Raw genomic sequence first — 27,815 nt, forward strand, 5'->3', positions numbered from 1 at the left:
TAAAATTAGTCGAATCTGAGGAGAGAATTTTTAACTAGTCGGATGTGAGCAGGGAACGTTTTATTTAGCGGAATGTGAGAAGGGAATGTTTTATTTAGGGGAATGTTTTAACTAGTGAAATGTGAAGAGGTACTGTTTTTATTGAGCGGATTGTGAGGAGGGAATGTTTTATTTAGGGGACTGTTTTTATTGAGCGGAATGTGAGGAGGTAATGTTTTATTTAGGGGAATGTTTTAACTAGTGAAATGTGAAGAGGTACTGTTTTTATTGAGCGGATTGTGAGGAGGGAATGTTTTATTTAGGGGACTGTTTTTATTGAGCGGAATGTGAGGAGGTAATGTTTTATTTAGGGGAATGTTTTAACTAGTGAAATGTGAAGAGGTAATGTTTTTATTGAGCGGATTGTGAGGAGGGAATGTTTTATTTAGGGGACTGTTTTTATTGAGCGGAATGTGTGGAGGGAATATTTTATTAAGGGAAATGTTTTAACTAGTGAAATGTGAAGAGGTAATGTTTTTATTGAGCGGATTGTGAGGAGGGAATGTTTTATTTAGGGGAATGTTTTTATTGAGCGGAATGTGTGGAGGGAATATTTTATTAAGGGAAATGTTTTAACTAGTGAAATGTGAAGAGGTAATGTTTTTATTGAGCGGATTGTGAGGAGGGAATGTTTTATTTAGGGGACTGTTTTTATTGAGCGGAATGTGTGGAGGGAATATTTTATTAAGGGAAATGTTTTAACTAGTGAAATGTGAAGAGGTAATGTTTTTATTGAGCGGATTGTGAGGAGGGAATGTTTTATTAAGGGGAATGTTTTAACTAGTCGATTGTGAGGAGGTAATGTTTTGACTAGTCGAATCTGAGGAGGGAAAGTTTTATTTAGCGGAATCTGAGGAGGAAATGTTGATATCTAGTGGAATGTGAGGAGGGAATGATTCCATCTAGTGGAATGTGAGGAGGGAATGATTCCATCTAGTGGAATGTGAGGAGGGAATGTTTTTTATCTAGTGGAATGTGAGGTGGTAATGTTTTTTATCTAGTGGAATGTGAGGAGGGACTGTTTTTTATCTAGTGGAATGTGAGGAGGGAATGTTTTATTTAACGGAACATGAGGAGGTTATGATTTTATCTAGTGGAATGTGAGGTGGTAATGTTTTTTATCTAGTGGAATGTGAGGTGGTAATGTTTTTTATCTAGTGGAATGTGAGGAGGGAATGTTTTTATTGAGGAGGTTTTTCGAAGCCATACCCGGTTTATATATGAAGGCATGTGTCCAACAAATAAGGTGTTTGACATAAACAAACTGGAAATGTAACCTAAAACTCTACATGCATGAACTACATTCGAAGGGACATAACTCCAAGAATTGGTCGATAAAGTGTCGTTATTTTTGGAAATACATAATGATAAAAACATCCGCCCAAACACGCACTCGCGTCCAATGGCTCTACATGTTGAAAAAAAATCACACACACTGTATATAACTTAACTTCTTTTCCATTTGCAGAAGAAGAGTTAGTAGTTCTGGAACCGAAAGATCCTGAGACGAGCCACACCTATGTCACAACTGTAATAACTTCATGATCATGCACTGCTATAGTTCGGACATTAATGCGAGTTAGCTCCCTTTGTATGGTTCAAAAATATATATCACGGCATAGGTTAGTTTATATTTATCTCTCGAATTTTTCTTTCGTTTCTTTTTCTAACAATCATCTTCTTTTTAAGATGTCATTATTTCATTTTCTCTCTCTCTCTCTCCATTTAGGGATATGCATGAATGCAATTGCCTAAAAACAGTAGTGTCGTATTGAATTAATTTTCAGCATCTATTTCATCAATTTGGATCTTTTTAAAAGCATTGTGAAGTGATGGCGGTCTGATGAAATAAAAATTTAATACTACATGATTTTGGGGTTTAAATCTTTTGAGAGGGAGAAATCAATGTTTATGATTTTAGCTAAATCAATATCATTCGAAAAGATTCAATTTTCCGTAATAGTGGATTTAGTGAAACTCCTCCTGAAAGTCTTTCTCACGATAAAGATAAACATAAGGCTGTTTTGATTATTTAATGTAAGCAAAAACTCACGACGAATCACGCTTTAATGCCCAGTTTTACAGTTCGTTCGAATTCAGCTTTACGCAGGATTCAAAATTGTTTATGAAATAAACAGCATCCGATAATTGTTATAATATGCATTTTATCTATTTCTGACTTAGACTTTGAAATAAGTTTTAACTTAAATTACACTACAATCTTAAACGATGAAGACATCCCATCTTGAAAAGACCGTTCCCTATCGGATACCCTAAGTGATTGCAATGTACAACAAGTACGGTAGCTATAGATCATTTAAAACTTTATTCATTTTACAACAATTGCGAAAAAAAAGTTACATGTATTATAAACTTATATTAATCATGCGTGTTGGCCCGGATGGAAGCGCGAGAGGTCTTGCTATGGGAGAAAACTGGAATACCCGAGGAAAACCCACGTGGTCGGGCAGATGACCCCATACCTTTTCACGTCCGATCGGGAAATCAAACCCCAGCCGCCCAGGTGAAAGACAGGTTTGTTACTCACTTGCTGTACCGATAGATGACACTCTATGACGTCATACATATTACTAACTCGCGAGTAAATTAAATATATTACATATACTTAACAGTAACTTATGAATATACGTGGTTCAAAAATCTATGGGAAAAAACCAACGAAACAGAAGACAGAAGGAGAGGAAGAGATGGAAAGATCGCCATGACGGGACATTAAAATTTCATTTGTATTATGAAATTATGAACAACCATGTTATGTGTGATCGGCGAGCTAGGATAACATCAAGTACATTGTTTTGTTTTTCTTCCTTGATGCAAACATCATAAAGACACTGGTCGTTATGCCGGGCATGTAGTGACAAGCGCCAAAGTGTTGGTTCAGCTGCTACAACGACCAGATGGTTGAATATGTGTGTGAGCGTATGGAAATGCGTGCTGGGCGCACGTGTGTGGCCTCTGGGGATGAATGTAGTCACGATGTATCGAAATACAACGGGTGACTTGGTGTAAACAACAGAACATCACGTGTAGGGTAGTGTTTATGTATGTAAACAGCATGTTAATTACACACGTAGGATGGTCGGGTACAATGTGTGTTAATTACACACGTACGATGGTCGGGTACAATGTATGTTAATTTTACACGTGGGATGGTCGGGTACAATGTATGTTAATTTTACACGTGCGATGGTCGGGTACAGTGTATGTTAATTTTACACGTGGGATGGTCGGGTACAGTGTATGTTAATTTTACACGTGGGATGGTCGGGTACAATGTATGTTTATTTTACACGTACGATGGTCGGGTACAATGTATGTTAATTTTACACGTGGGATGGTCGGGTACAGTGTATGTTAATTTTACACGTGCGATGGTCGGGTACAGTGTATGTTAATTTTACACGTGGGATGGTCGGGTACAATGTATGTTTATTTTACACGTACGATGGTCGGGTACAATGTATGTTAATTTTACACGTGGGATGGTCGGGTACAGTGTATGTTAATTTTACACGTAGGAAGGTCGGTTGGTATAGTGGTAACACCCTTCCCTTTCACCTGTAGGCGGTTTCCTCACACAGTAAGGCCCCTCGCGCGCTTCCATTCGGGCCAAAGAGAGTTGATATACATTGTTTAGCAATTATTGGGAAAATAAATAGATTTTATTTTGATTTTATACGTAGAATTTTAAAAAAAAACTAATACAAATCCCCGGCCCCGTCTCCGCCCCACGTCCACGCCCACGCCCACGCCCCCGTCCCCGCCCCACGCCCCACGCCCCACGCCCCACGCCCCCGTCCCCGCCCCACGCCCACGCCCCACGTCCACGCCCCACGTCCACGCCCCCGTCCCCGCCCCACGTCCCCGTCCCCGCCCCACGTCCCCGCCCCACGCCCCCGTCCCCGCCCCACGCCCCCGTCCCCGCCCCACGTCCACGTCCACGTCCACGTCCCCGTCCCCGTCCCCGCCCCACGCCCACGCCCACGCCCACGCCCTACCCTACAATCCCTGCTCGCAAACACATAGGATGTATGTGCTTTGCAATTAAAGATTGGAGTACGGTCATCAATCACAGCCCGTCCTCTAAGACGTGCATCAAAATCTTCGATTTGAAATATGGATTCTGCATCTTTCACAATCATTGGTACTATACGAATTTGTGTATATAGTACAGTGTATATACAAATGATCCTAGCTATAATTTAGGTCATGTATATCAGACGATGGGGGCTCCATTGTCCCTATCTTAATTTGCGGCTTTGCGCAAATTAAACGAAAATTCCATTGATCATATTTTCAAATTCATCTAAATTCACATCAAATGTTTAACATGTAATACATAATAGCTTTCAAAGCCATCGAATGAAGGGATGAAGCACAATTTTTTTGTTTTCAATTTTAGATATAATCTACAGGAATATTAACAGTAAAATCTGAAATGGTCCTTTTAATAACCTCAATGAGAGAATGATGGAATTTAGTCTTAATTTCGCATTCACATTTGTTCATTTTTTTTTTTTGTACTTGCGATTAAAATCCTGGCGTCATAAAAATTATGGCCAATTTTTAAGCTTCCTGTTTGTATTTTTTCCATCATTATCTTCACGATCATGTAACAAACAGCCCTATCACTGTCGTCAATGTTGCTATTTATATTTGCATGTCAAAGTCTCACAGTCTGACGAACAAATATACCTTCTAACCTCTGGAATAATAAGAAAAGAAAATCGATCCGGAGACAAACAGATTATATAGCAGGATATGATTGAGGAAAAAGAAACTCCGTCTTAAGTATGGAGGCTGATTTCTACCATTTCGTGGTTTCGTTTTGTCGCCTCGACAGAACGATAATCTTCGTCTTTTTGCCCCCGCTAGTTATCGTTAATTCGTAGCGACATAACGAAATGACGCCATAACTAAAAGCCAAATAACGAAAACGTGGCTGCTAATTTGCAACGCGAGTTAATTTTCCTTGCTAATTATCGTCTTTTCGCCGAGACAAAACGATAATTATTGATATATCGCCTCGCTAATTACAAAACAAAATGTCATCTTTTCGCCGCGACAAGACTATTTCTCCGGGAATAGGTGGGTTTTTCGCAAGTAGTCCGGTTTCAGCCTTTGGCAGGCCCCTCGCGCGTTCCAACCGGACCAATGATCGGTAGAAATATTCTACAATATTTGCAAAAAGTTATATCAACTTACACCCATAGGCCAAATTGGAAGCACGCGAGGGGTCTTACCTTTTCCTTATCACCTATAGATGAAAGACGAACGTGTTGCATGATACTTATATAAGTTGATATACATATTATAACTTGTTTCGCGCTTATTGTTGCGTAAATAATGTTAAACGTTTCATTTAAATACGTTTTGTAGCATAAAATATACATGTATGTTTATCTTGATTTAAGGACCAATGCTAAAATGCGATTCTGATAAATCATTACTACCTACTCGGTCATCAGTGATTTAATATCATATCGTTAACCCGACAAATGTATGAATGTTGGTATGACTCACATTTCCTGTAAACTATGAATTTGCTAATTAACGCAATTAACCCACTTCATTTAATAATACGTATTTATACCTATATACTCAATAATACTGATCAATAAGATTTAGCCCCCGCCTTTTAATATTCAATTGTCTAAGAAATAACTGATGTCATACAGGAATTCTTTGCAGTGACACTTTATCAATTTTGACCCCAGGATTCCACGCGGTCACCGGAAGTACTTCACTCACGCAACTGAAAATAATCACCCAATACTGCACAGGGGGATCGCTAGCGCAACTTTCGTTATTACATGTGGTTAGGTTTTTCTCCTTCCTCGCCCAATATATATACACAAACCTAGTGTTGTCTCTGTACATACGGAGTAACTACGGTGTGCGTCACACACAAATCGAAACACGGGATATTTAAATACGAGGAAGACTTTATTATCGTAAGATTTGTCCATGCATATTGTCTACTCGTAGGAGTCGACCTCGGAGTTAAGGCAGGGGTGACATTTCAAGTATGTGTATGCGTTATAATTCAACGTCGCCTGTTCAATTGTTCTCAATAGAAGATCTACGAACCGTATAAAATCTCTTAGTCTTTTTAAAGGTACAAGCCGAAGGATTTAAAATTGACGAACTTATAAAAAATGATATAAAGAGATTGGCTTCTGTCCAAATTACCGTAAGTATACACTTGGTATAAGGGTAGAGTTTGTTAGTCCTGTGACAGAGACTCTACATACAGGCCCGTACTAGTGCAACCAGCTCACAAAACGAGGCACCGTTTTTCTCTACAACATGGCCAGTCAGGCACCAGCCCCGGATTAGCTCTGGAACCTTTTCGTGGATTTGTTACACTGGAAAACTTTTCTCAGGCGAAAGTTTTGAAATCTAATAGCTTCCATAAGGATCATAAAACGTTATTTTTTTTACGTTTCTGACCGTCAGTTGTAGTAGACCTAGGTCTACCAGAGTTTTGATATTTTTGGATTTGTTGGTGGTTCCAAGCCAAACCAGCCAACATGGGAAACGGACTCTGTGTGGAGACTGGCAGTTCTATGACAGTGTTCGACTGGTACGTATAAGGTCAGATTTGACCACGAGTGGACACTACTAACAAACCCTACTAACACCCTCAATCTACTAATCTCTCCGAAACTAACACCAGTTATTACCCAATATCCCCAATACAAAACAACAATCCGCTATGTGAACTGAAAATTTGCTATAAATCAATTAAAAATTCAACTAACAGATATTACAGTCAATTTACCTGTTAATTTGTTAACATGTAGTGTTACAAGACACACACCACTTTTGCTGTTCGTATATATATATATATTTTTTTTTCATTATTCATTTATTTAAGATATACAGTTTTATAGAACACTATATACATTACATATACAACTGAGTAGATATACACTCTAATTGTAACTATCTTAAATATCTACATAATGATATACATAATAATCAGTGTATCAAAGGATTCCTAGTGTATCTTGCAAGTATTGTTGATGGTACCGCTTTAGTATGGTAGTAAACACGCGGTCGAAAAGTGTTTTATTTTTCATTAAGTTTACCGTTTATGTAATGATAAGTTTGTAAGTACACGATAAGAAAGTCTTCTTCTTTTTCATTAACTTCACGGCTATATCTGACACACGACATTGTATCTCTCTGTGTGTTATCTTACACGTAACGTAAACATTGAAGTGTTTTCGACTGGTGCCACGCGACTCATGGTCTGTTCAGTAATAAACCCCCCTCCCCTATCCCCCCACCCCTCCTCCCCATTCCCCCACCCCTTCCCCTCCTCCCCTACCCCCCACCCCACCCCCTATATATAACATACAGCTGACGCATCGCTAGGCATAGATGAGTATGACATTGCTGCAATACCAGAGACACAAGTCTCGGAACCCTAGTACCCTCTACTGCATCAGCCCTTCAGCACATTTGTAAATACTGTCTTTATCAGAAAAGTTTCCATTCGTGTATCCACCACTTTAATATTTACCGAAACCAAATCAAAAATATCATTCTGTAGATTCGCCTCCAAATTTCAATATTAATACTAAGAACTTTATTAAAGGGCATATGGAGCTGCCCGTGCTTTGAGTCGTTTGACCTCCTGCTGAGGTCCGAGGACTCCTGTAGTACAGACAAACTTCACCAGATGTCTTTCCTCTTTGTATTTCTGACGATATCACGTTTCACGAATGAGAATGTGAAAAATCCCCTGACATACATGTTATAGGGGAGAGTTGTAAAGCGTACGGACCAATTAGCCCTCACACAGCCCGTAATGCAATTACTAATCATACCCAGAATGATGGAGAAGACGACTGGGTTTTACAAGAGATAACACGTCAATTCCCACAAAAACATTCACTCGTAAAAATGAGATAAGTTTGACACGAATCTAGACTCTTCGTATCAAAAGGAGTCTTAATATATAACGCATGTCAGAAGAGAATACATAACTGTTAACTCTTGTAAAGATGTGAAAGAAATGTCCAAACCGCATCCATAACCATGTTTTAAACACATAACACTTAAGGCTGTATGCTACATTACACATTTCAGATTATCATTCACGATTAGAATTATCTCCCTTTTTCAATGTTTCACTAATTCTTTTTTTATAAATAATGTTCAGGATGTTGTCAATGGTACAAATTCTTAATTTTTGTTTTCCATTCTGATTTTTTAAAATCTTAAGCAAATATTTAAGGAAGGGATATATCATCATAATAATGTACCATATATCCTTAAGTATATGCTACATGTACCAATCACCTTAATTTTTGAACACATACTTAGTATCCCCCTTAATAGAAAGAAAAACTAAAAGTAACTAAAATTGCTTTCATAGTTTAATTTTAAATGTAACAATACATCTTCAATTAATTAAACGCGTAAACAGCAATGTAAAATTAATTTATAAAGAACACATTACCCCGATCAAGCCGGGCGTACAAAGTGCCATATTATTAGAATACAATTTAGCTTTAATGGTATCAGGTTGTTTAGTTGAACAACATTTAATCCGGTAGATGAACATAGTTCGTACAAACTGCAATAAAATACGGGAAAGCAAGCATAACACTTAAGGAACGAAATGTTTATAAAGCACATTTCCTGAACATGTATTAATTGTTTAAAAGTTAAAATATAGGGTACAGATTAGACAGGCCACCAGCCCCTAAGTTTTTTTGTTAGAACTGCTCCACTAAATTTTAATACTGGATTATCTCCCCCTAGTTTCAAACTTCTAGAATCAGACATATCCTCGTGACCAAAATCATAAAGGTCAATTTTATTTACAATTTTAATATTCTAGGGACAGGGAGCCAGTCTAGGTACAGACTACAGTTATTTCGTATTGCCTGGTATAGTTGTTCGTCTGTGAGTGATATATCAATGGAAAATTCAACAGGGGAATTTCTGACACACTCCCTAGACAATATATGTCAAACCTTTCGATGGTAAAGTCATAAGAAACGTTGACGTATGTCTAGGAAACAGACAGAGGAAACCGAATGCAGCGGCATAGAGTCCAACATACACGCGCATATGCACGTGTGTTAAGAATTAGTGTAATTAGGTATAACGGTAGGAACGGAAACACAAGCACAATTAAACTTCTAAAAACTTACGATGGTAAAGCAGAAACATACATCACAACAAGGGGGAACGATTTGCTGGTGTTCATTCGTATGTATAAGTACCTTAATTCTGTTATTTTACCTGCCCAAACTTTTCATTACTCTCCGAAGAACAAAGGCACGTTGCGCTTAATCAAAACTAAGCGGGCAAAGTGAGATAAAAATACCCAGATCCAGTTGCCTAGCAACATTAGGGGAAAACGCACTGCATGTTGTTTTGGTAAGGTGCAGAATTGAAAAACAAAATAAGAATCTGTGTTATGAACATTAGGATATAACGCTAATTTCCTGTCTTTAGATAACTTTACATCAACGCCTGCTTGAACATTATTTTGCAGTTGATTTGTATTTTCATAAAGACTACGCATATCGAAACTGAAAAGTTGTCCAAACGATGTGAAATGGTCGTAGAGGCTTAATCCCTGGGTACCGTTGTTTGTGTACGACCTACAACTGCCTGATAGTCGAAGTTGTTCAGTATACTATGTCAAAAGTGCTTGACATTCTTTTTAAATTTGGAAATGTTTTCAATTATGGGGCTGTAACACCTCCCTATCCAGATTTTGAAGTTTGTTTTGGCCTATTTTGGGTACCTCCGTCAAGTCCAAGGTATTATTAGTATTTAAGGCCCTTCGACGTCACTAACGAATCCTATAGATGGACAAAACAGCTGTTTGGTGTAGTTAAATTCATTATTGGCTCTACTACGTCTAAATCTTACTTGTGTTGCAATGTTCTTATATCTTGATTGTCATTTGTGCAACCATTAGTGTTCAATATTTCATCGTTTGACCCTTCCCGGAGAGGACTGATATAGAAAGCATTTTGAATGTCTTTATGGAAATGAAAAAAAAATCATTTAACATTGTCGTCTTATGATATTATGTACCCCTATCTACCCTATAACTGTAGTTTGGAGCAGCTTACCTTTTAAACAAGTTCCGAGTTTTTACCGTGAGAAATGTTCTGTTAAACATATATACTTTATTATTGCCCATTGTTAAGATAACTATCTGTGTATGTCAATGTTTGCCTTTGTTTATAAAACATTTTGAACGATACAAACACACAGGAAGCAACACAAACCGAACAGGAACATCACAACCTGAACCGAAATAATTTTGTTCTTTAAGTAACGGAAATAATTAGCTGTTTAGACATGGCCTTTTAACATGTGTTTCACAAGACAATATAATGTTAAGTAAGATCGTAGAACAATGTCTGACATCTGGCCGACCTCAATACAATCATATCACTCTTACAGTTAGAATAGACAGGGCGTCAGCAATTTAACTAGAGATAGCTACAAACTACGGCAAATTAACATAGAAAGCACGCAGTCCATTGATGACAAATTTGAAGTAAAGGAGAAATGAAACGACAGAAGGAGAAATGAAACGGCTGAAGGAGAAAAAGACCAAGTGTTTCTGAAGGGATGTGTCTGCTGGTTCATCGACGACACTCGCTATTACCTGGATAAAACTCGGATCGGATGACGTGTGTCGTTTATGAAAAGGACGCTGACCATTCCGGAACACAAGGTCTTGTAATAAATTGCATCTGGTAGAAAGTCCTTAAAATTTTGATAGAGAAGATAGGAATGTGCGTTTGTTGATGAAATTAAAAGGAAAATTTTACCGCCAAAAAGTGGAAGCTTGGTGAAATTAATAAATAATTAATAAATAAATAGATGAGGCGGAATCTTTCATGTTTTCCCACCGGTAGTGAAGGATTCACAGCAAATATTTCGAAAGGGAAAGAATTTTTACAAGGTCATGTAACGAAGAATTTAATGGATGACAAGGTCAAAAGTCATTACAAGGTGAAAACTTTCTGATACAGTATGTTATAATTTGGAGACGATATAATAAAACTCGTCAAGGTCACATTATACACTACAGGCCTGCCTTACTGGCAAACCCAGGGAAAATTCTTTAATGATTTCATCAAGAAAATTCACTGTTTTATCATCATTCTGACTAAGCGGAAGTGATACGGGAAAATAACAACTGTAGTATTATCTAGTCTATCTCATTAAGTTATTATTTCAATTAACGAGCCGGTGGGTTTATATCTGTCACTGAGTCAGTTACCTTATGCAATATTCACCTGTTAAAATTGCCAATAAAAGGTATAATAAGATGATGTGTGCAATTTTACCGATATTTTCAATCGTCCTTTGAGATATTTTATACAACAATTTATCATGTTACCTTAAGTAGAGTAATTAAAATCTAATTTGCAAAAATATCTGGTTTTGCGTCACATTTTCCCATTATGGTCATGGTATATAATATATATACATGGATATGAATCACCCCAAACTATGGCCTTGATTTACATACTACATGTACATACCCATTTATCAATGGGGTCTAAACTTTCCAAATACAACTTTCGTAAATTTATGGTTTCTTTTGTTAAAACCGCTTTATAAAACCTTAAAATGAAGCGAATGTTAGGAAGAGTTATAATTTGTTAAACCTCCGACAGTTACTACTATAACGAAAGTGAACTTGTCCTAGCTATTTTGCAGTATACCTATTTGTTTACTGATCAAATACATTCAATTTATTCTAGGTCCACAAAGCGTATGTAAACATAATCACTATCATTGTGAAGCTTTAAAACCGACGCCTTTCTATTCCGAACTCGTTTTGGTTATCAACTAAACCACACACACCCAGACATGTTATTAATTCAATAGAACTCGTCATGTGCCCTATTTAATTACAGAGTTTTGTAAAACCTGTTCCCCCGGCAGGTTATACGATCATCGCGATATGTCTGGCATTAGCTGTCGGACGAACAGTCGCCATTGTTTTATCAATATCACCCACTGGGTCACGTGAAGCGGCCATTGTTCTTTGGGTAGAAACTAACTAGGTTCGGGCCGTAATTAGCCGCTATTCCGGTCCGTTACCAGTTTTCTGATGATATCGGTTTAGTTAGGTTGAGTAAGATTACACATGGACGGTATACAGTTATATACTTGTAGTTAAATATCATACACCCGTACACTTAATGTACACGGTATCCATTTCTTAATTAACAATAATACAGAAATGTAGTTAGTACGATTAATTTCTGTCATATGTAAATTTCTTGATATTAAATTCCAACAATACATATATAAATAAAACACACAAAAAAAAAAAAATAACAGATTAACTGTCATCAGAATAAAGTTTATTTATATTTTAATTATAATTTTTAAGCGATGGCTTGGTGGTGTTTGCAATAATATCACGCCAGGCCGTCAGATAGTAAAACTTTTAATGTTGTCTCAAATTACATGCATAAAACATGACCTTGTTTTCGTTAAAGAAATGGGGGAAATGAATGGCAGGATAGTATTTCAAGTAAATGTTTTAAAATGAACAGGTTATGAATCATTAAAAAGAACTCTTTGAACTAGTTCTAACGTTGATTCTGTATAATAATAACCATGGGCTTGTCAATTGACCTTATTTAATTGAGAATCGAATTGTGCAATGCCACCATCCTACAGTATTCAAGCAGTTCGTACAATATTCATCTAGAGCCTTCGAAAACTGGCCGCAATCTAATAACCTATTTCCAAATTATACTATGGTAGTTCCAAATAATATAAGTAACAGTTAAATGCTTCACAGATTTGACAAACATCCAATATTTCGAAATCTGTTGAAGTCTGTAGCAAGTGCCTGTTGACCCTGTAAGAGTTTTATAAAGAAATACCCCAGGCTTTCAGAGTTCACAATGGATCATGTGTAACACAAAAGCAAGCCAGGCAATCTTTACAATCTATATTTACTTTACAACTTACTTTAAATACCTTTAAATATCGTTTTTACTTATACTTAATCATATCCTACACGGGCACTGTACGAATACACATTTTGCCATGTTAAATAACATCTGTTGTGACAATATGGCTATTCACCTCGCTGTGATCTATAAGGTAAACATACCCTCTCCTCGGGACATACAACGCCAAACTAAGCTTACTTGTTCCTTTAGAAGCTCTTCTTAGCACCCACATTTTCTTGACTAGACTCCGAGTAGTTCAATTCTTCATGTAACTATCAATTTCTCATTTGAAAATGCGACTAAATCTGTAATTAACCTAGATTAACACGACGATTATCGTTATTGAAACGCTTACGCTTCCCGAAAACCTGGGTCTCGATACAAAATCAATACAGTATTTAATATTTTACACTAGTTCTGTCGATTTTGAGGTAGAGTCACGGTTCCGTTATAATGTCATTATTCTCTGTTGCTTTTAAATAGGAAAGCGGCTTCAACTGTTCGAGAGATTTTTCTATTCAGATATTGCTTTTCTATGAAAAGTCTTTGGTTTGATGCATTTTAACATTACTTTAGCTCGATTCTGATTTTCCTAACGTCCGTCTGGATTTTTGTACTTTAGTACCTTGATGAGATTTAATTTAGACTTTATCACTTACACTACATTCATAACTGACAGAGTTAGTCTATATTGTCCTATCGGCTAATTACCAGTCTGATATACATGGCTTTATAGTCAATGACCTATTTGTGTTGTTCTCCAATCTAGGTCAGAGATCGCGACGGTTTTATTCTCGGGGATCAGCTCAGGAAATAGGACATTTTGATATATTCTATACAATCAAGATCGGCTCTTTGAACATTGTATGTCAACTTTAACACTATCAGATATGACGGGCTGGTTCCTTTGATTAAATACATTTTCGATACCTGGGTATGGCGTGTAACATAAATATAGAATACAATATACTTTGTTTTGTATACATGTTTTGCTTCAGCTAATTAACTAGCGAATATTTGTCTTAAACAACAGAGAGTAAAAAATTAAGCCATTCAAACGAAATCGTAGTTATTTCTGAAAAGCGAGGGCAAAATCCGATCAAAATATAGATTTGTATGGAGACCATTGAAAAAGTACAAGGTGTTTCCGAAAAAGTGAGCGTTTTCCTACTCCTTCGACGTCACTCACTATGCAAATCCGTCTTGAATGGGGTTAACTTAAACCGCAAAAAAATGTATATTTTCAAATGTTGTTGGCCACGAGACTTTCACATGGCCTTCGCATCTCTCGAAACCTTTCGCTATTTCTGAGGACATATGGATATCGCGAAAATACAATACCGTGTATATTGCAGATAAAGCAAATAAAGGATTGTGTGACCATATTTATTAGTTCCATAAAAATAAACCGGATATGCTTTGAACGATTTGTTAAATCTTAACTCTAGAGAGAGAGAGAAACTTAACAGTATTCAAAAACGACAGAAAGCCCTGTATTGGATTGTTGATGGTTGATGACTGATTGTCCGTCATAACAAAGGAATGATAGCCCCGGTCATCCGTAACTACAGTATACATCTTAAACATTGCTGAAATACGTGGAATTAATCAGAAAATTATAAACCCATGTGGATACCAGTATAGTAAAGCAAAACTTATAGAACTAACGAAAATTCGATCTGGGTGCAAAGTTAATGTGTAAAAGCTGTACGTGGCAGAAAAGCATTAGAAAACTGTGCAAAGTCACTAAGATCATGCATGTACTCTATCAGATCACAGATATGGGGCTAGTTAAATGATAAAAATCTGCGATATTATCGAGGGTTAAGAGGTGTATATGACACTTGTTCCGTGACTTAGATATATAACTGTAAATCGGTAACAAATAATTACGCTGACTTATCTCCCCCTGGCGGAACAATCCGTCCAATCTGATACTCTGATCTACATGTATATACAATACAGTTTATGACGTATCGGTGAATAATGTTAAGGACTATATCTGACATTAGTCAAAGTCATCTACACTGTAACACTGCGCCACAATTGACACAAACTATAGGGGGCGCTGCTATATTTCACTATTATCAACAAACGTCTACAGCCGATATTAACTGTTTCCGGATTCAGGCCAATACACGTTATAACAATGTAAATAAAACAATATTGAAATGATAAATAGATTATACCTAGGTACATGTTTACCGCCTATATGAGTCAACCTTATGCTAGACATCATGTGACCGATCAATCATAAGGACATCATACGGCTGCTTCGTCCTTTTAGGACACGTCAGTGATTCTAGGGACACGATGCAGCTCTTTCGTCCTTTTAGGACTCGTCAGTGATGATAGGGACATCATACAGCTCTTTCGTCCTTTTAGGACTCGTCACTGATGCTAGGGACATCATAAAGCTGTTTAGTCTTCTTAAACATCATCAGTGATCTTAGGGACATCATACAGCTGTTTCGTCTTCTTAAAACTCATCAGTGATGTTGGGGTCATCATACAGCTGTTTCGTCCTTCTAGGACTCGTCAGTGATGCTAGGGTCATCATGTTGTTTCGTCCTTCGAGGACTTGTCAGTGATGCTAGGGACACCATAAAGTTGCCAAATGTGTAGAAATCCCAGAAAGGAAGCACGGGAATTAAAACGGGCAGAAACAAATGTTAAGATATAGATACATACAGGTAGTAGTTGACGTGCGCAAAACAGTCACCTAGTGCAAACAGTAAGATAGACATTCCGATAGGGTGACAAGTACCTATGTTTGGAAAGGATGGCTGTTACGTGTCGTTATATATAATAAACGCATTGAAAATACTCCCTATGTGCAGTGTAAAGCGAAACCCCACACCAACAGTAATCCCTAATTTAGGTCCATTGATGCAGAGTGGAAAACTTGATAAGTTTTTTTTTTATGTTTGGCAAAGATTCTTGGAACAATGGTTTAAAAATTGCTACAACGCATAAACGAAAATATTACCTGTATTTATTTTTAGAAAATGTTATCTACAGCTTTACAGCTACTTTATCGAATGCGCTTAGCTGTGTCTATTTAGAGAACTTTAATACGTGGACATTTTCACTTGGCTACGAAATAATGCGGTGTATGTAATCGATATAATAGCATGTGTCATGCGCCTTTAAAACTTTCTGTTCTTTTGTTATCGAGCTGTTTTGATGAATTGATGCATCTCTGGAGTATTGAATGGAACGTGGGGATGCCAAAATAAAAATAAAACCTGAACCTTTTAAATGAACACCGAGAACAAAACATTGAAAAGATGAAAGATTTCGCACATTTGAAAAGTACGATGATAGTAAGACCAGATATACCGTAATGATGAGCGTCTTCGGTCTTATTGTGAACGCAACTAATTCTAAAGCAAAGTTGTAATGTATGATTAATCTTACTACAGAAAAGATACAACTAAAAAATGTCCCAGTGAGAAGTTACAGCATTTGCAGGAAAGAAGGAATAATTAAAGCGATCATTGCAATACTGAATGTCAGCATACCAGGGTAAATAGAGCCAAAAGAGTTATCACAAACATATTAAAGTCAGTGTTTCCAAAACTTCCATACCACATCACTCTGCTAAAATGTTAACATATGTATTCTATTAGGTTAAACAGATCTGAAAGAATTTTATCTATCCTCCCTCCTCACACATCCTATGCCATTAATGATATATGTACACGTAATTGTCAGAAAAAGAAATCTCCCCGCCAGGGAACGAAAATCATCAGTGGACTAAATGCCTAGATTGTTTTCAGCGTTAGAGTACTGTGAGACACTGCCACGGTTCTGTAGACTTGTTACATAGCAAGGGTAGCGTTTACCAGGGTTAGTAATTTAGATGATAATTCTGTAAACATTGCCCTGTATTGCCAGTTGGCTGGAGACTGTAATACAACAACTCAGCGAAACGTTAAAGGAATCGACAGCTAAAGCGTGGTATAATATGTCTATGAGTAAACATGATATTGAACAACATACTGTGAACTTTCTAAGTTTTGGGGCACTCAAATTTGAACGGATATCTTATTTTAAATAGACAAATGAAACAATTAATTGCTAAGATTACTGATAAGAAAAACAACTTATATACAATGCTATTAGCACAATCATAATCTAGCGGAGATGTGTAATGCTAAAAGGGTTCAAATAATATAACCGCTAAAATAAGGCAGCCGCTAAAATGAGACAACAGCTTAATGAGACAGTCGCTAATATAAGACAACCACTAAATAGCACAAACGCTGAAGTGATACAACCGCTAAATAACACAAACGCTGAAATGATACAACCGCTACATTTAAACAAACGCTTAAATGAGACAACCGTTAAACAACTCGCAAATAAGACAACTGCTTAAATGAGACACCGCTAAATTAGACAACTGCTAAAATGAGACAACCGCTTAATAACACAGCCGCTCAATAATACACACACTATAACAAGACAAACGCTAAAATGAGACAACTGCTAATTAAGACAGACGCTATGATGAAACAACCGCTTAATAAGACAACCGCTAAAATAAGACAATCGCTTGATAACACAAACCATAAAATTACACCAACCGCTAAATAGATATTAAAACAGCAATTTAGACGTTGTATTACCGGGAACAGTTTATCAATCACAGTCTGCCCACTCGTGGGTCAAAGTTCGAGCCAGGTTCCTGGAACTTTATCTATTCTATTTTGGGTACAAACGTAGATGGTATCAAAGTTCGACGTTAGCATTCCAGTATGACCGAAGAGTTTCTATGAAATTAGAAATTAGTGTTCATGTGTTTTCGGGACATGTTATCTACAGTTATAAAAATCGTCCTGATAAAATTTGGTTGCGGACACAGCAAATGTTTTGGGGACAGGATATCTAAATCTGCACTGTACGAACTTTTCTCTTATTGATCGTTTAAATATTCTAGAGACGAGACCAGTTTAGGAGGGATGACGTCTGGGCGAGCTTACTATATATCTAGCATTCCATATTGTAAAAAAAATATTACAGTTAACCCTTAAATAACTCGGACAATATGGAATGCTAGATATATAGTAAGCTCGCCCAGAAGCGGTTTATTCAGAGTACACCCCAGTTTTTTGTGTTATTGCTCAATAACGTAAAAAAATATTACAGTTAACCCTTATAATTTAATTAACAACGATAAGAAACATTTCCATTAAGTTTATTTTGCTCCAGATATTTAAAAGCACATCGATAAATACAAAATCCCGTGAACAACGATTACTCCGCTACTTCCGGTATAACTGAAAGTAGTTCCTTTTATTTTTTTTTATGTTATGAGATGATAACATAATTTTTTGAGCCAATGAAAATGTTGTTACAAGCAAAATTAAATTATTATGACTTCCCGAATTCGTTCATTTGTGTCAAGTTTACTAGAAGGGTGTGTTGATTATCGACTTCTGTTTTTTATTTGTTAGACTTAACTCCTAATAAACCGCTGTTGACATTGATTTATAATACTTGCCCTTCCTTGAAAGAACATTTAGGATTTCCACATTAATCCGAAGTTTTGGCACAAGGAACAAACTTTTGATTGATGTCGATGTTGTTATGTAGATTAGTTTTTAAAAACTTTCCTAACATAACACTATACATGCTTGATGCTTAAGTCAAAAAAGACACAGATTTTCTAACATAAAAATAGGTACAATGTTACTCGGCGTCATTGTCCCTGATAGTCGATTTGATAACATAATACAGTATCACTAAAAGTAATTAAAGCTACAAAATGACATATAAAACTTGGCGTTAGGACAAATTTTTGTTACGCTACCTTCATCTATAAATAGTCATGGGATCTCCAACATCCGCAGTTACTTATGATGTAAATAACACATTGTTAGGTTTATCCGGCCAATCTAAAAATAGTCTACAGGTAACATAGACACATAGATGAGTATTACCTATATATAAAACTTTTGAAATCTGCAAGCATCACATCTTTTTATTATTAGAAAATTTGCAAGCGTTGTAAATCTGAATATTCAACGTAAAATTTGTTAAGCTTTATAATCATATGTAGATTTCAGAGCGGCATTTTGATTTGGCAATTGTTAAAAAACTGAATTAGCTAGTCCGTGTTGAAAGTAACTTAATTTTGTTTGGATATCTCTATTTCAGTATTCTTTTTGGTAAAGACACACTGTGGCATTGTAATATTTGAGTGATCTCCATAATACGACCTCTAGATTAGTTCTTTAAAAAGGAATTTCGCATCCATAAATTTTGAAAGAGGAGTGTGGCTCTTTAGTTTTGTATTTTAGTCTTATTACTTTAAGAATAACTTTACGCGAGATGGTTGGATTTGTAACCATAACCTAGATTGATGTTTTTTATTAAGTATTTTTACATTATGTATTTTGATACAAAATCATTTATCATTTTGGTATTGGACGGGTCTATATTTTTTAAACTTGCGATATTTTTGTTAAATAAGGGGTAATATGATCAGGACGCATATCTCAAATTAACGAAAGGATGTTCTTACAATGAAATGTAATTATCTCCATGGATAATAATAACACGGACACATTGTACATAAGATGATGATAATTCTATAAATAGATTTACAGATGCTAGTCCACAGGGAGACCAGGTGTTACCACTTTCATCCGAGAATTTCTCCTTTGCCTTACACCAGGATAACAGATAGCTACATATATTTCATTGTGTGACTTACAGTACCACACACTATCTATTAAGTATACAGTTACTGATCATTGGGGTTGTATCAGGTCATGTGTTTAAGTTTTATAAGTACGTAGTCGAAAAGGACCACCAAAACAATGTCTTAAAAGACAACACGGCAGTCTTAACGGTCCATCAACACAATAATGTCATACAGGACCACACGGTAGTCTTAACGGTCCATCAACACAATAACGTCATACAGGACCACACGGTAGTCTTAACGGTCCATCAACACAATAACGTCATACAGGACCACACGGTAGTCTTAACGGTCCATCCACACAATAACGTCATACAGGGCCACACGGTAGTCTTAACGGTCCATCAACACAATAACGTCATATAGGGTCACACAGTTGTCTTAACGGTCCATCCACACAATAACGTCATACAGGGCCACACGGAAGTCTTAACGGTCCATCAACACAATAACGTCATACAGGACCACACGGTAGTCTTAACGGTCCATCAACACAATAATGTCATACAGGGACACACGGCAGTCTTAACGGTCCATCAACACAATAACGTCATACAGGGACACACGGTAGTCTTAACGGTCCATCAACACAATAACGTCATACATGGCCACACGGTAGTCTTAACGGTCCGTCAACACAATAACGTCATACAGGGCCACACGGTAGTCTTAACGGTCCGTCAACATAAAACGTCATACAGGACCACACGGTAGTCTTAACGGTCCATCAACACAATAAGGTCATACAGTGTCACACGGTAGTCTTAACGGTCCGTCAACACAATAACGTCATACAGGGACACACGGTAGTCTTAACGGTCCATCAACACAATAACGTCATACAGTGTCACACGGTAGTCTTAACGGTCCATCAACACAATAACGTCATACAGGGACACACGGTAGTCTTAACGGTCCATCAACACAATAACGGCATACAGGGCCACACGGTAGTCTTAACGGTCCATCAACACAATAACGGCATACAGGGCCACACGGTTGTTTTAATTGGCCGAATGGTAGTCAGAACGACCCCTTTCATAACAAGTCTACATTAAAAACCTACAGCTATGTGTTTTTCGAAGACAGTTCCCCCTTCATTTTCACATTTTATAATGAAGCACTACATCATTCACGACAGGCGTAGGTAGATTTGCGTCGAATCACCGAGAACTGGGTCGGGGTGTTGATGAGGAACGGACTACCTACTGGGAAAAGTAATTATGCAGTGTAGCTCTAAATTGTTTCCTCTGTTTTGCACTAAAACATCCCATGACATAGTCTAATGTAATTTTTACTTACATGTACATGTATCTATGCATTATCTTTGCAATATATCTAATTAGAAATATACACCTTCTGCAATGGGAGCTGTGGGTGCTATCTATAAAAGCATTATACTTTGCTAGGAAACTAAAACATTTCATCCTAAGAATGCTTAACCTGGATTTGGCCCAGATTTGTATGGCGGGTGTCGGCAATGGAACACAAGACGCTTACTTCCATGGAACACCTGGTCTGATTCTTCTTGTGCATTTCAAGGGTATCTGTACAAAACTTTTTCATGTTATGCCCCGGTTATAGCTTAGTTATTATGTCGATATTCTCTGTTACCTAAGTAGCACTGTCTGTTGCATTACGGTCTAAACTATAAGAATTATTTTTTTAATGCTTCTTATCCGGACCCACAGTCCTACTCCTGGTTTGAAAATCATGAAAAATATAATGTCAAAAAGTTTTGAAATAATAATTATTATTGTGCCGTGATGGATTAGTCTCACTCAAACAAAACCAGGTTGGCCTTTTTGACCCCTAAAATTAGGTCAATTCGTATCTTGCAGTTATCAGCCATACAATTGCTAATTAAATAATATACAGGTGATCCTGGTAACCTGATATCAATCACATAAACTTTCGTTATAAATATTATATATATTTATAGATATATTGTAAGGTATACTATGTATATATGTAAAAAAAACCCAGAAGCATAGATGATAACGATTTTATCTGACATATATATCTCAAGAGTGACCACACCATAGTCATACTGCAGCGGATCTAGGTACGAAGTAGTGATAAGTATCTGTTAGGATACAAGATGGTGGACTGGTAGGTTTCTTTGTTTAATTTCCCACTTTATACATCCACACCGTCACAATTAATAGTTGCAAATACTTTGTTCATTTTTTTGGTTTGACCCTTTTGATACCTTTTTCATTGGTTCAAACTTTTGAGCTGGTATGTCTTTCTAAGTTAATCTTTCTTTTTTATGACGTATTGTCCACTGGCGAAATAATTCAAAAAATCACATATACGATAATTAACGTCCACTGTTTCATAGATTCAATGTCTTTCAAACGGTTGACACATCCATATATATATACATTTACGTTAAACTTCAACTGTTTCATAGATTCAATGTCTTTCAAACGCTTGACGCATACGTATGTATACATTTACGTTAAACTTCAACTGTTTCATAGATATTCAATGTCTTTCAAACGCTTGACACATCCATATATATATATACATTTACGTTAAACGTCAACTGTTTCATAGATTCAATGTCTTTCAAACGCTTGACACATCCATATATATATATACATTTACGTTAAACGTCAACTGTTTCATAGATTCAATGTCTTTCAAACGCTTGACACATCCATATATATATATACATTTACGTTAAACGTCAACTGTTTCATAGATTCAATGTCTTTCAAACGCTTGACACATCCATATATATATATATACATTTACGTTAAACGTCAACTGTTTCATAAATTCAATATCTTTGAACAGATGTATTTAATGTAAGCGTTACATTTCCGAAGACCACATGTGGTATCCATGCCTGGAAATCACAAAACATCAACACACCTTTCGCCCCTTCGATGGCGAATAAAGAAGGGTATTAAGGTGACATAGTAACGCGTTAAATGTAGAACTCTCTGCAGATCGTTTGTATTTTTTCATGACACAATACAAAAAACTCATGGGCATTTGTCATGCATTATATGCGCAAATTTTAAATAATTGTTTATTTAGATAACACAAGAAGGTATTTTACTGTAAATGTATCTTTTAGCGGTTATCTTATTTAAGCGGTAATCTTATCTAAGCGATTTTCGCACTGGAAGCATTACGCTGAATTATGGGCGGTAGGTGGGTCAGTCGTAAGACACTTGCCTTTTCCCAAGGCTTCCTCCTACATTTAAACCCATCGCGAGCTTCCATCCGGGCCGACAAGAGTCTATCAATCCGAATGTACATGAGTTTGTTTGTTTTTTTTTGAATTTTTTGCTTGTTTTTTTTTTCCCGCCAAGGACGAATATGATTGTATTGTACTATTCAGAAATGCATGCCTCTCCTTTTGTTTGTAATTTGGTACTTAAGATGTGTATTGTGAGATTTTACCATTATGAATTAAATATCAGAAGGGATTTAACATTTAGTGGACATGACATGCTACTTTTTAAAACCTAAATCTGGATCTAGCAGGTGGCGCTCGAGTAAGGGCAAGCTTAATCCTGACGTAATCACAAACAGCTTATCATTACTGAATCTATTTTTGTTAATTTGAAGCCTTATTTTCGTACTAATCTGTATTATCCTCTACCTGTAATACATATATGCCCCTGTGTTGTAATTTGGACATTCGTTACACCTTTACAGCCGAATATCAATTTTTCATACAACGCCTTCTTTCGTACTGAAAACATTACTTACTACTCCAATTAAAACTAACAAATTTTTTTTATTGATAATTTGTAAGAACTTCACATAATTGTCATGGACAATTCCCAAGCATAAAAATAAATATAATGTACACGAATGAAGTCATAGAAGCTTATTATTGATAAAAAAAACTCTATCAAGATTTTTCAGATAACATATCACAGCAAAAGTGCGATATTCTTTGTACAAAATTATGACCTATGATCATTACATCCGGTATATCATACAATATGCATACACTTTGCAATTTTTTCTCCTTTTGTATGAACAATTACTTCCATTTCCCTTCTCCTGTATAATTTTTTGTAACTTCCGGATAATGTTTTCTCCCTTATTGTTCGGACCTTTACTTCCGGTAAAGTATATTTTTTGTAATTCCTAATCTTATGCTGTTTCTTTCTTCCTGCCAGGCTGGACCATGTTCTCGGCACAGTCGGACACACCATAGGACTCAAGTCAGTTTATGATGACGACTTCATCGACCGGTTAAGTCATTACTATACCGTGATTATACTTATAATATTTACTGTTATAGTGAGTACAAACCAATATGTCGGGGACCCTATTGAATGTTGGTGCCCAGCGGACTTTACAGAAAATCGGGTGGAATATACAAACTTCGTCTGCTGGGTATCAAACACGTATTACATCCCGATGCAGCATCAGATTCCGGTTGAAATTGAAGGTCGCCGCCAGAAGGAGCTGACCTACTATCAATGGATACCAATGATCTTGCTCACCATGGCGCTTCTATTCAAAATCCCCAGAATGGTCTACAAAGTGTTTTCAGCAGCTTCCGGTATAAGTTTGGATCGTCTTTGCACACTGGCAAAGGAAACGCAATATTCTAACCCGGAAGACAGGGAAAAGAAATTATCATACATCGTCAAGTATTTGGATCAATGGATCGAAGGGGTCACCCAGTACAGGGCGGGAATGTGTGTCAGGCTACGTCAGAGGATCGGTCAGGTTTGCTGTTTCCTGTGCGGGCGTCACTATGGTAACTACCTCGTGACCGCAGTAATGGCGGTAAAACTTCTATACCTTGCTAACGCGGTAGGGCAACTCTTTCTCCTAAACGCGTTTTTGGGTACGAGTTATAACGTTTACGGGTTCGAGGTTTTAAGCAACCTCATAAGTGGCGATGACTGGACTTATTCTCCACGATTCCCACGTGTGACCCTGTGTGACTTTGAAATTCGACAGATGACCAATCTTCAACGCTGGACAGTACAGTGTGTGCTACCAATAAATCTCTTTAATGAAAAAATCTTCATCTTCATGTGGTTTTGGATCGTACTAATTGCCGCATTGTCGGCCTTCTCCTTCGTCATCAACATCTACTCCGTCATCTTTCCTCAACATCGGCGGTCGTATCTAAGAAAATACTTACGACTTAATGACATGTACAAGAAATCCGAAATGGACAAGAAAGTCGTGAGAAAGTTTGTTGAATCATATTTACAACAAGATGGCGTGTTTGTGCTTCGCGCAGTCAGTAACAATGCTAATGACGTGATTGCATCAGAACTCATCAAATTGCTATATGTGAACTTTAGAGAAAAAATGACAAAACAGAGAAACTCCGTGGAAGAACATAGTAATGTATGATAGGCTGAGCATAATTCGGTATGATTTGTATGACCCCATTGTACATATCATAATATATCCCAGATTGAAGCATATTGTTATCCTTAAACTAGAGGTTTATGATAATTTGTAAAATTCGTACATTGAGTGTGTTAGTGACGCTAATTACATTATCAGCATTCCTAAATTACTTTAATCAGTATGGTGTAAAAATAATATGAGAAAAACCCTACGCATAGCATATATTGTAAACAATTTACTGTTTAATGAGAGGATATCCCCGATTGAAAGAAACTGCCCCCACAAGTAGGGATTAAAAGAATGAAGACTAGACAACCTTGTAACTAAAGGATTCCCCTTACCTTAAAGGGAATGAGTATGCTTATTAAAAATCATGTTGATATTACACAGGTTACTCAAAGAAGTTGATATACTGTATGCTTAAAACAAGTGAGGGTTGAATTAACCTTTCACTTTAGGGATTAATAAAAAAAAAAAAAAATCATGTTGACATAACACAGGTTACTCAAAGAAGTTGATATACTGTATGCTTAAAACAAGTGAGGGTTGAATTATCCTTTCACTTTAGGGATTACAGACGTTTATGAAAGAGTATCTCTACCGTAACTTTTAGAGAATATATAGGTTATTTAAGATTGTCTTATACATTGAAACTACTAAAAATACATTCTTTATGCCCAAAACATTGTTAAAATCTCCGATAAATTTAATAATTGAAACACAAAAATGCTTTACAGTACTTTTGAATAATATTTTTCATTTGGCTTGATACAACAAATTCGTAGGAACTTGGATTAATGCAGTGCCGATTGCTGCACCATGGAAATTTGTTACAAAACCTTAGGATGAACTTTAACTTGAAATATTTTTAATGTGTTCTCTTCTTTTTAAATAAAAAGTATTTCATGTAAATGCGACTATATAATCAAAGTATTTCAGATATAATTATGATAACGATTTTTTGTTTGTTTATCAGTAAACAAATTGAGCTAACTATGATCTTATAGCGCAAATAGGAAATAGGGAGGATAAACGTAGTTTATACTATTGTTCATTGAATCCTTCGATATAAACATGACATATCATATTGATGATGCCATTTTTTGTTTTCGACAATCATTTTGCTTTAACGCTTCAGCAGTTTATACTACAACGTACAAAATGTAAATGAAACATAAATTCTGACCTTGATTAACGAAAAAAAATATATCTAAAGTTATGAGTCCGATATTTAATGTTTTAAACAGCTAAAGATTTCACCTTTGCCTACCCGTAGAAATGTTCCATATTTTGTTTTACTTCATTTTCTAGCTTAAGCATATTTTAAGTTGCCTTTTACGTGGCAAAATTCCAAAATGGCCGATATCTGGTCTTGAAATATACACCGATGTACCTGTACATTGATTGATGTTTCTTATTTTTTCTTCATTTTCTTTGTTTATTCCATAGAGGTTTAAAGTGTTTGTAATATATTGCTCTCAAATTTTATTACGTTGGTTTTTATTTATATCATATTTTATTGTACGTTACTAGCGTTATATCATCTATTATAGTCTATGTTTGGTGTGAAAGGATATTTAACACTGCTGTTATATCCCCAAGCTCTGTTGTAGCTATTACAAATGTACATATCACTCAGCAGCTATTCAGAAATTTAGCGTTTGTTAGGTATTTCTCCTTTGCTACTGAAGGATGTTTTGCCTAGAACACTTTAAGAAGATGACAATGTATTTAAATTGAATAATGAATAAAGCAATATGCCATTTTGTTCATTTTCATCAAATTCAAGTATACTTTGGTATGTAATTGTCATCCTTTGTTAATTTGATAATAGAAAGTACAAACATATTGATAAGTTATTCTAATTAATATATTCAATGCTATATATATATATATTTATATATGGTATGCGAAGTTCGTATGGTTATATCAATGATATATATTGATATTTATTGTCGGAATCATGTAATTTTAAAATCCAATTACATCTTTATTTCTGACATCAATCGTCGTGTCTGTTAGATAAATGATCGGCTATGACCAGGTGAAGTTTAAAAGATGTAAATCATTGTTTATTCAATAATATTAACAAAAACAATTTGTGTACAGGTGAAATGTTATTTGCGTAACTTTGCATTCCCTTAGCAACATACTATCACCATATTGTTGAAAGTTAATATAAATTCAGAATTAATTTTGTATTGCATAATTTATTTTCTGAAACATCATTGCGATATGATATCATTTAAATCGATGAATACATGTGTTTTGTCTGTGATACGAGGAGCAGTTCGTGATAAATGTTCAATTTGTTTTACTCATGTACATACATGTACATGAATATGTGTATAAGTGAGGTAACATTGGTGCGAACTATAGTGCTGGACTTGTAGTTTGAAACGGGACCACATACCCAGATAGCATCAAATCTGAAGACCATACATGAACACAATCTCAAAGTCGTACACAGTCTCTATTAAGAACATACCATCTACATCCAATTAAAGATTGCCTACAACAGTTCTAACAGAAGGAACATACAAAGCAATTGATAAACTAATAATACACTTTCCATGCGTCAAAACTATAATCTTCAATGGTAACTCAATGTCTGTGGTTCTATGGTTCCCATCATACTATATATATGGTGTATATAACATTATATAATGTTATTATCATACTAAATGGTACATATAACATTATATAATGCTCCC

At 36.1% G+C, this 27,815-nt stretch overlaps 1 protein-coding gene across 2 annotated transcripts; it reads left to right on the forward strand.

The window, feature by feature from the left end:
- Positions 1-6,009: 6,009 nt before the first annotated feature.
- On the forward strand, positions 6,010-27,295 carry LOC117317844 (innexin unc-9-like). Of its 2 annotated transcripts, XR_004530260.1 has the most exons (3): positions 6,010-6,646; positions 23,901-25,491; positions 25,602-27,295. XR_004530260.1 is itself a non-coding variant. In XM_033872800.1 (2 exons), the coding sequence occupies exons 1-2, from the start codon at positions 6,594-6,596 to the stop codon at positions 25,099-25,101; spliced, it is 1,254 nt and encodes a 417-aa protein (XP_033728691.1). In that variant the 5' UTR covers positions 6,010-6,593; the 3' UTR covers positions 25,102-27,295. The 2 variants fall into 2 exon arrangements, 1 of the variants encoding a protein (XP_033728691.1); XM_033872800.1 differs by having other exon boundaries at positions 23,901-27,295.
- The last annotated feature ends 520 nt before the right edge of the window (positions 27,296-27,815 follow it).

Source organism: Pecten maximus, chromosome 19 (assembly GCF_902652985.1).
Source record: "Pecten maximus chromosome 19, xPecMax1.1, whole genome shotgun sequence".
Lineage (NCBI taxonomy): Eukaryota > Metazoa > Mollusca > Bivalvia > Pectinida > Pectinidae > Pecten > Pecten maximus.

Excerpts from the sequence above, each read along its gene's own strand:
- LOC117317844 (XM_033872800.1), top strand. The coding sequence starts at position 6,594 with ATGGGAAACGGACTCTGTGTGGAGACTGGCAGTTCTATGACAGTGTTC. Across the intron at positions 6,647-23,900 it reads TCTATGACAGTGTTCGACTG|GCTGGACCATGTTCTCGGCA; the intron begins GTACGTATAAGG and ends TCTTCCTGCCAG.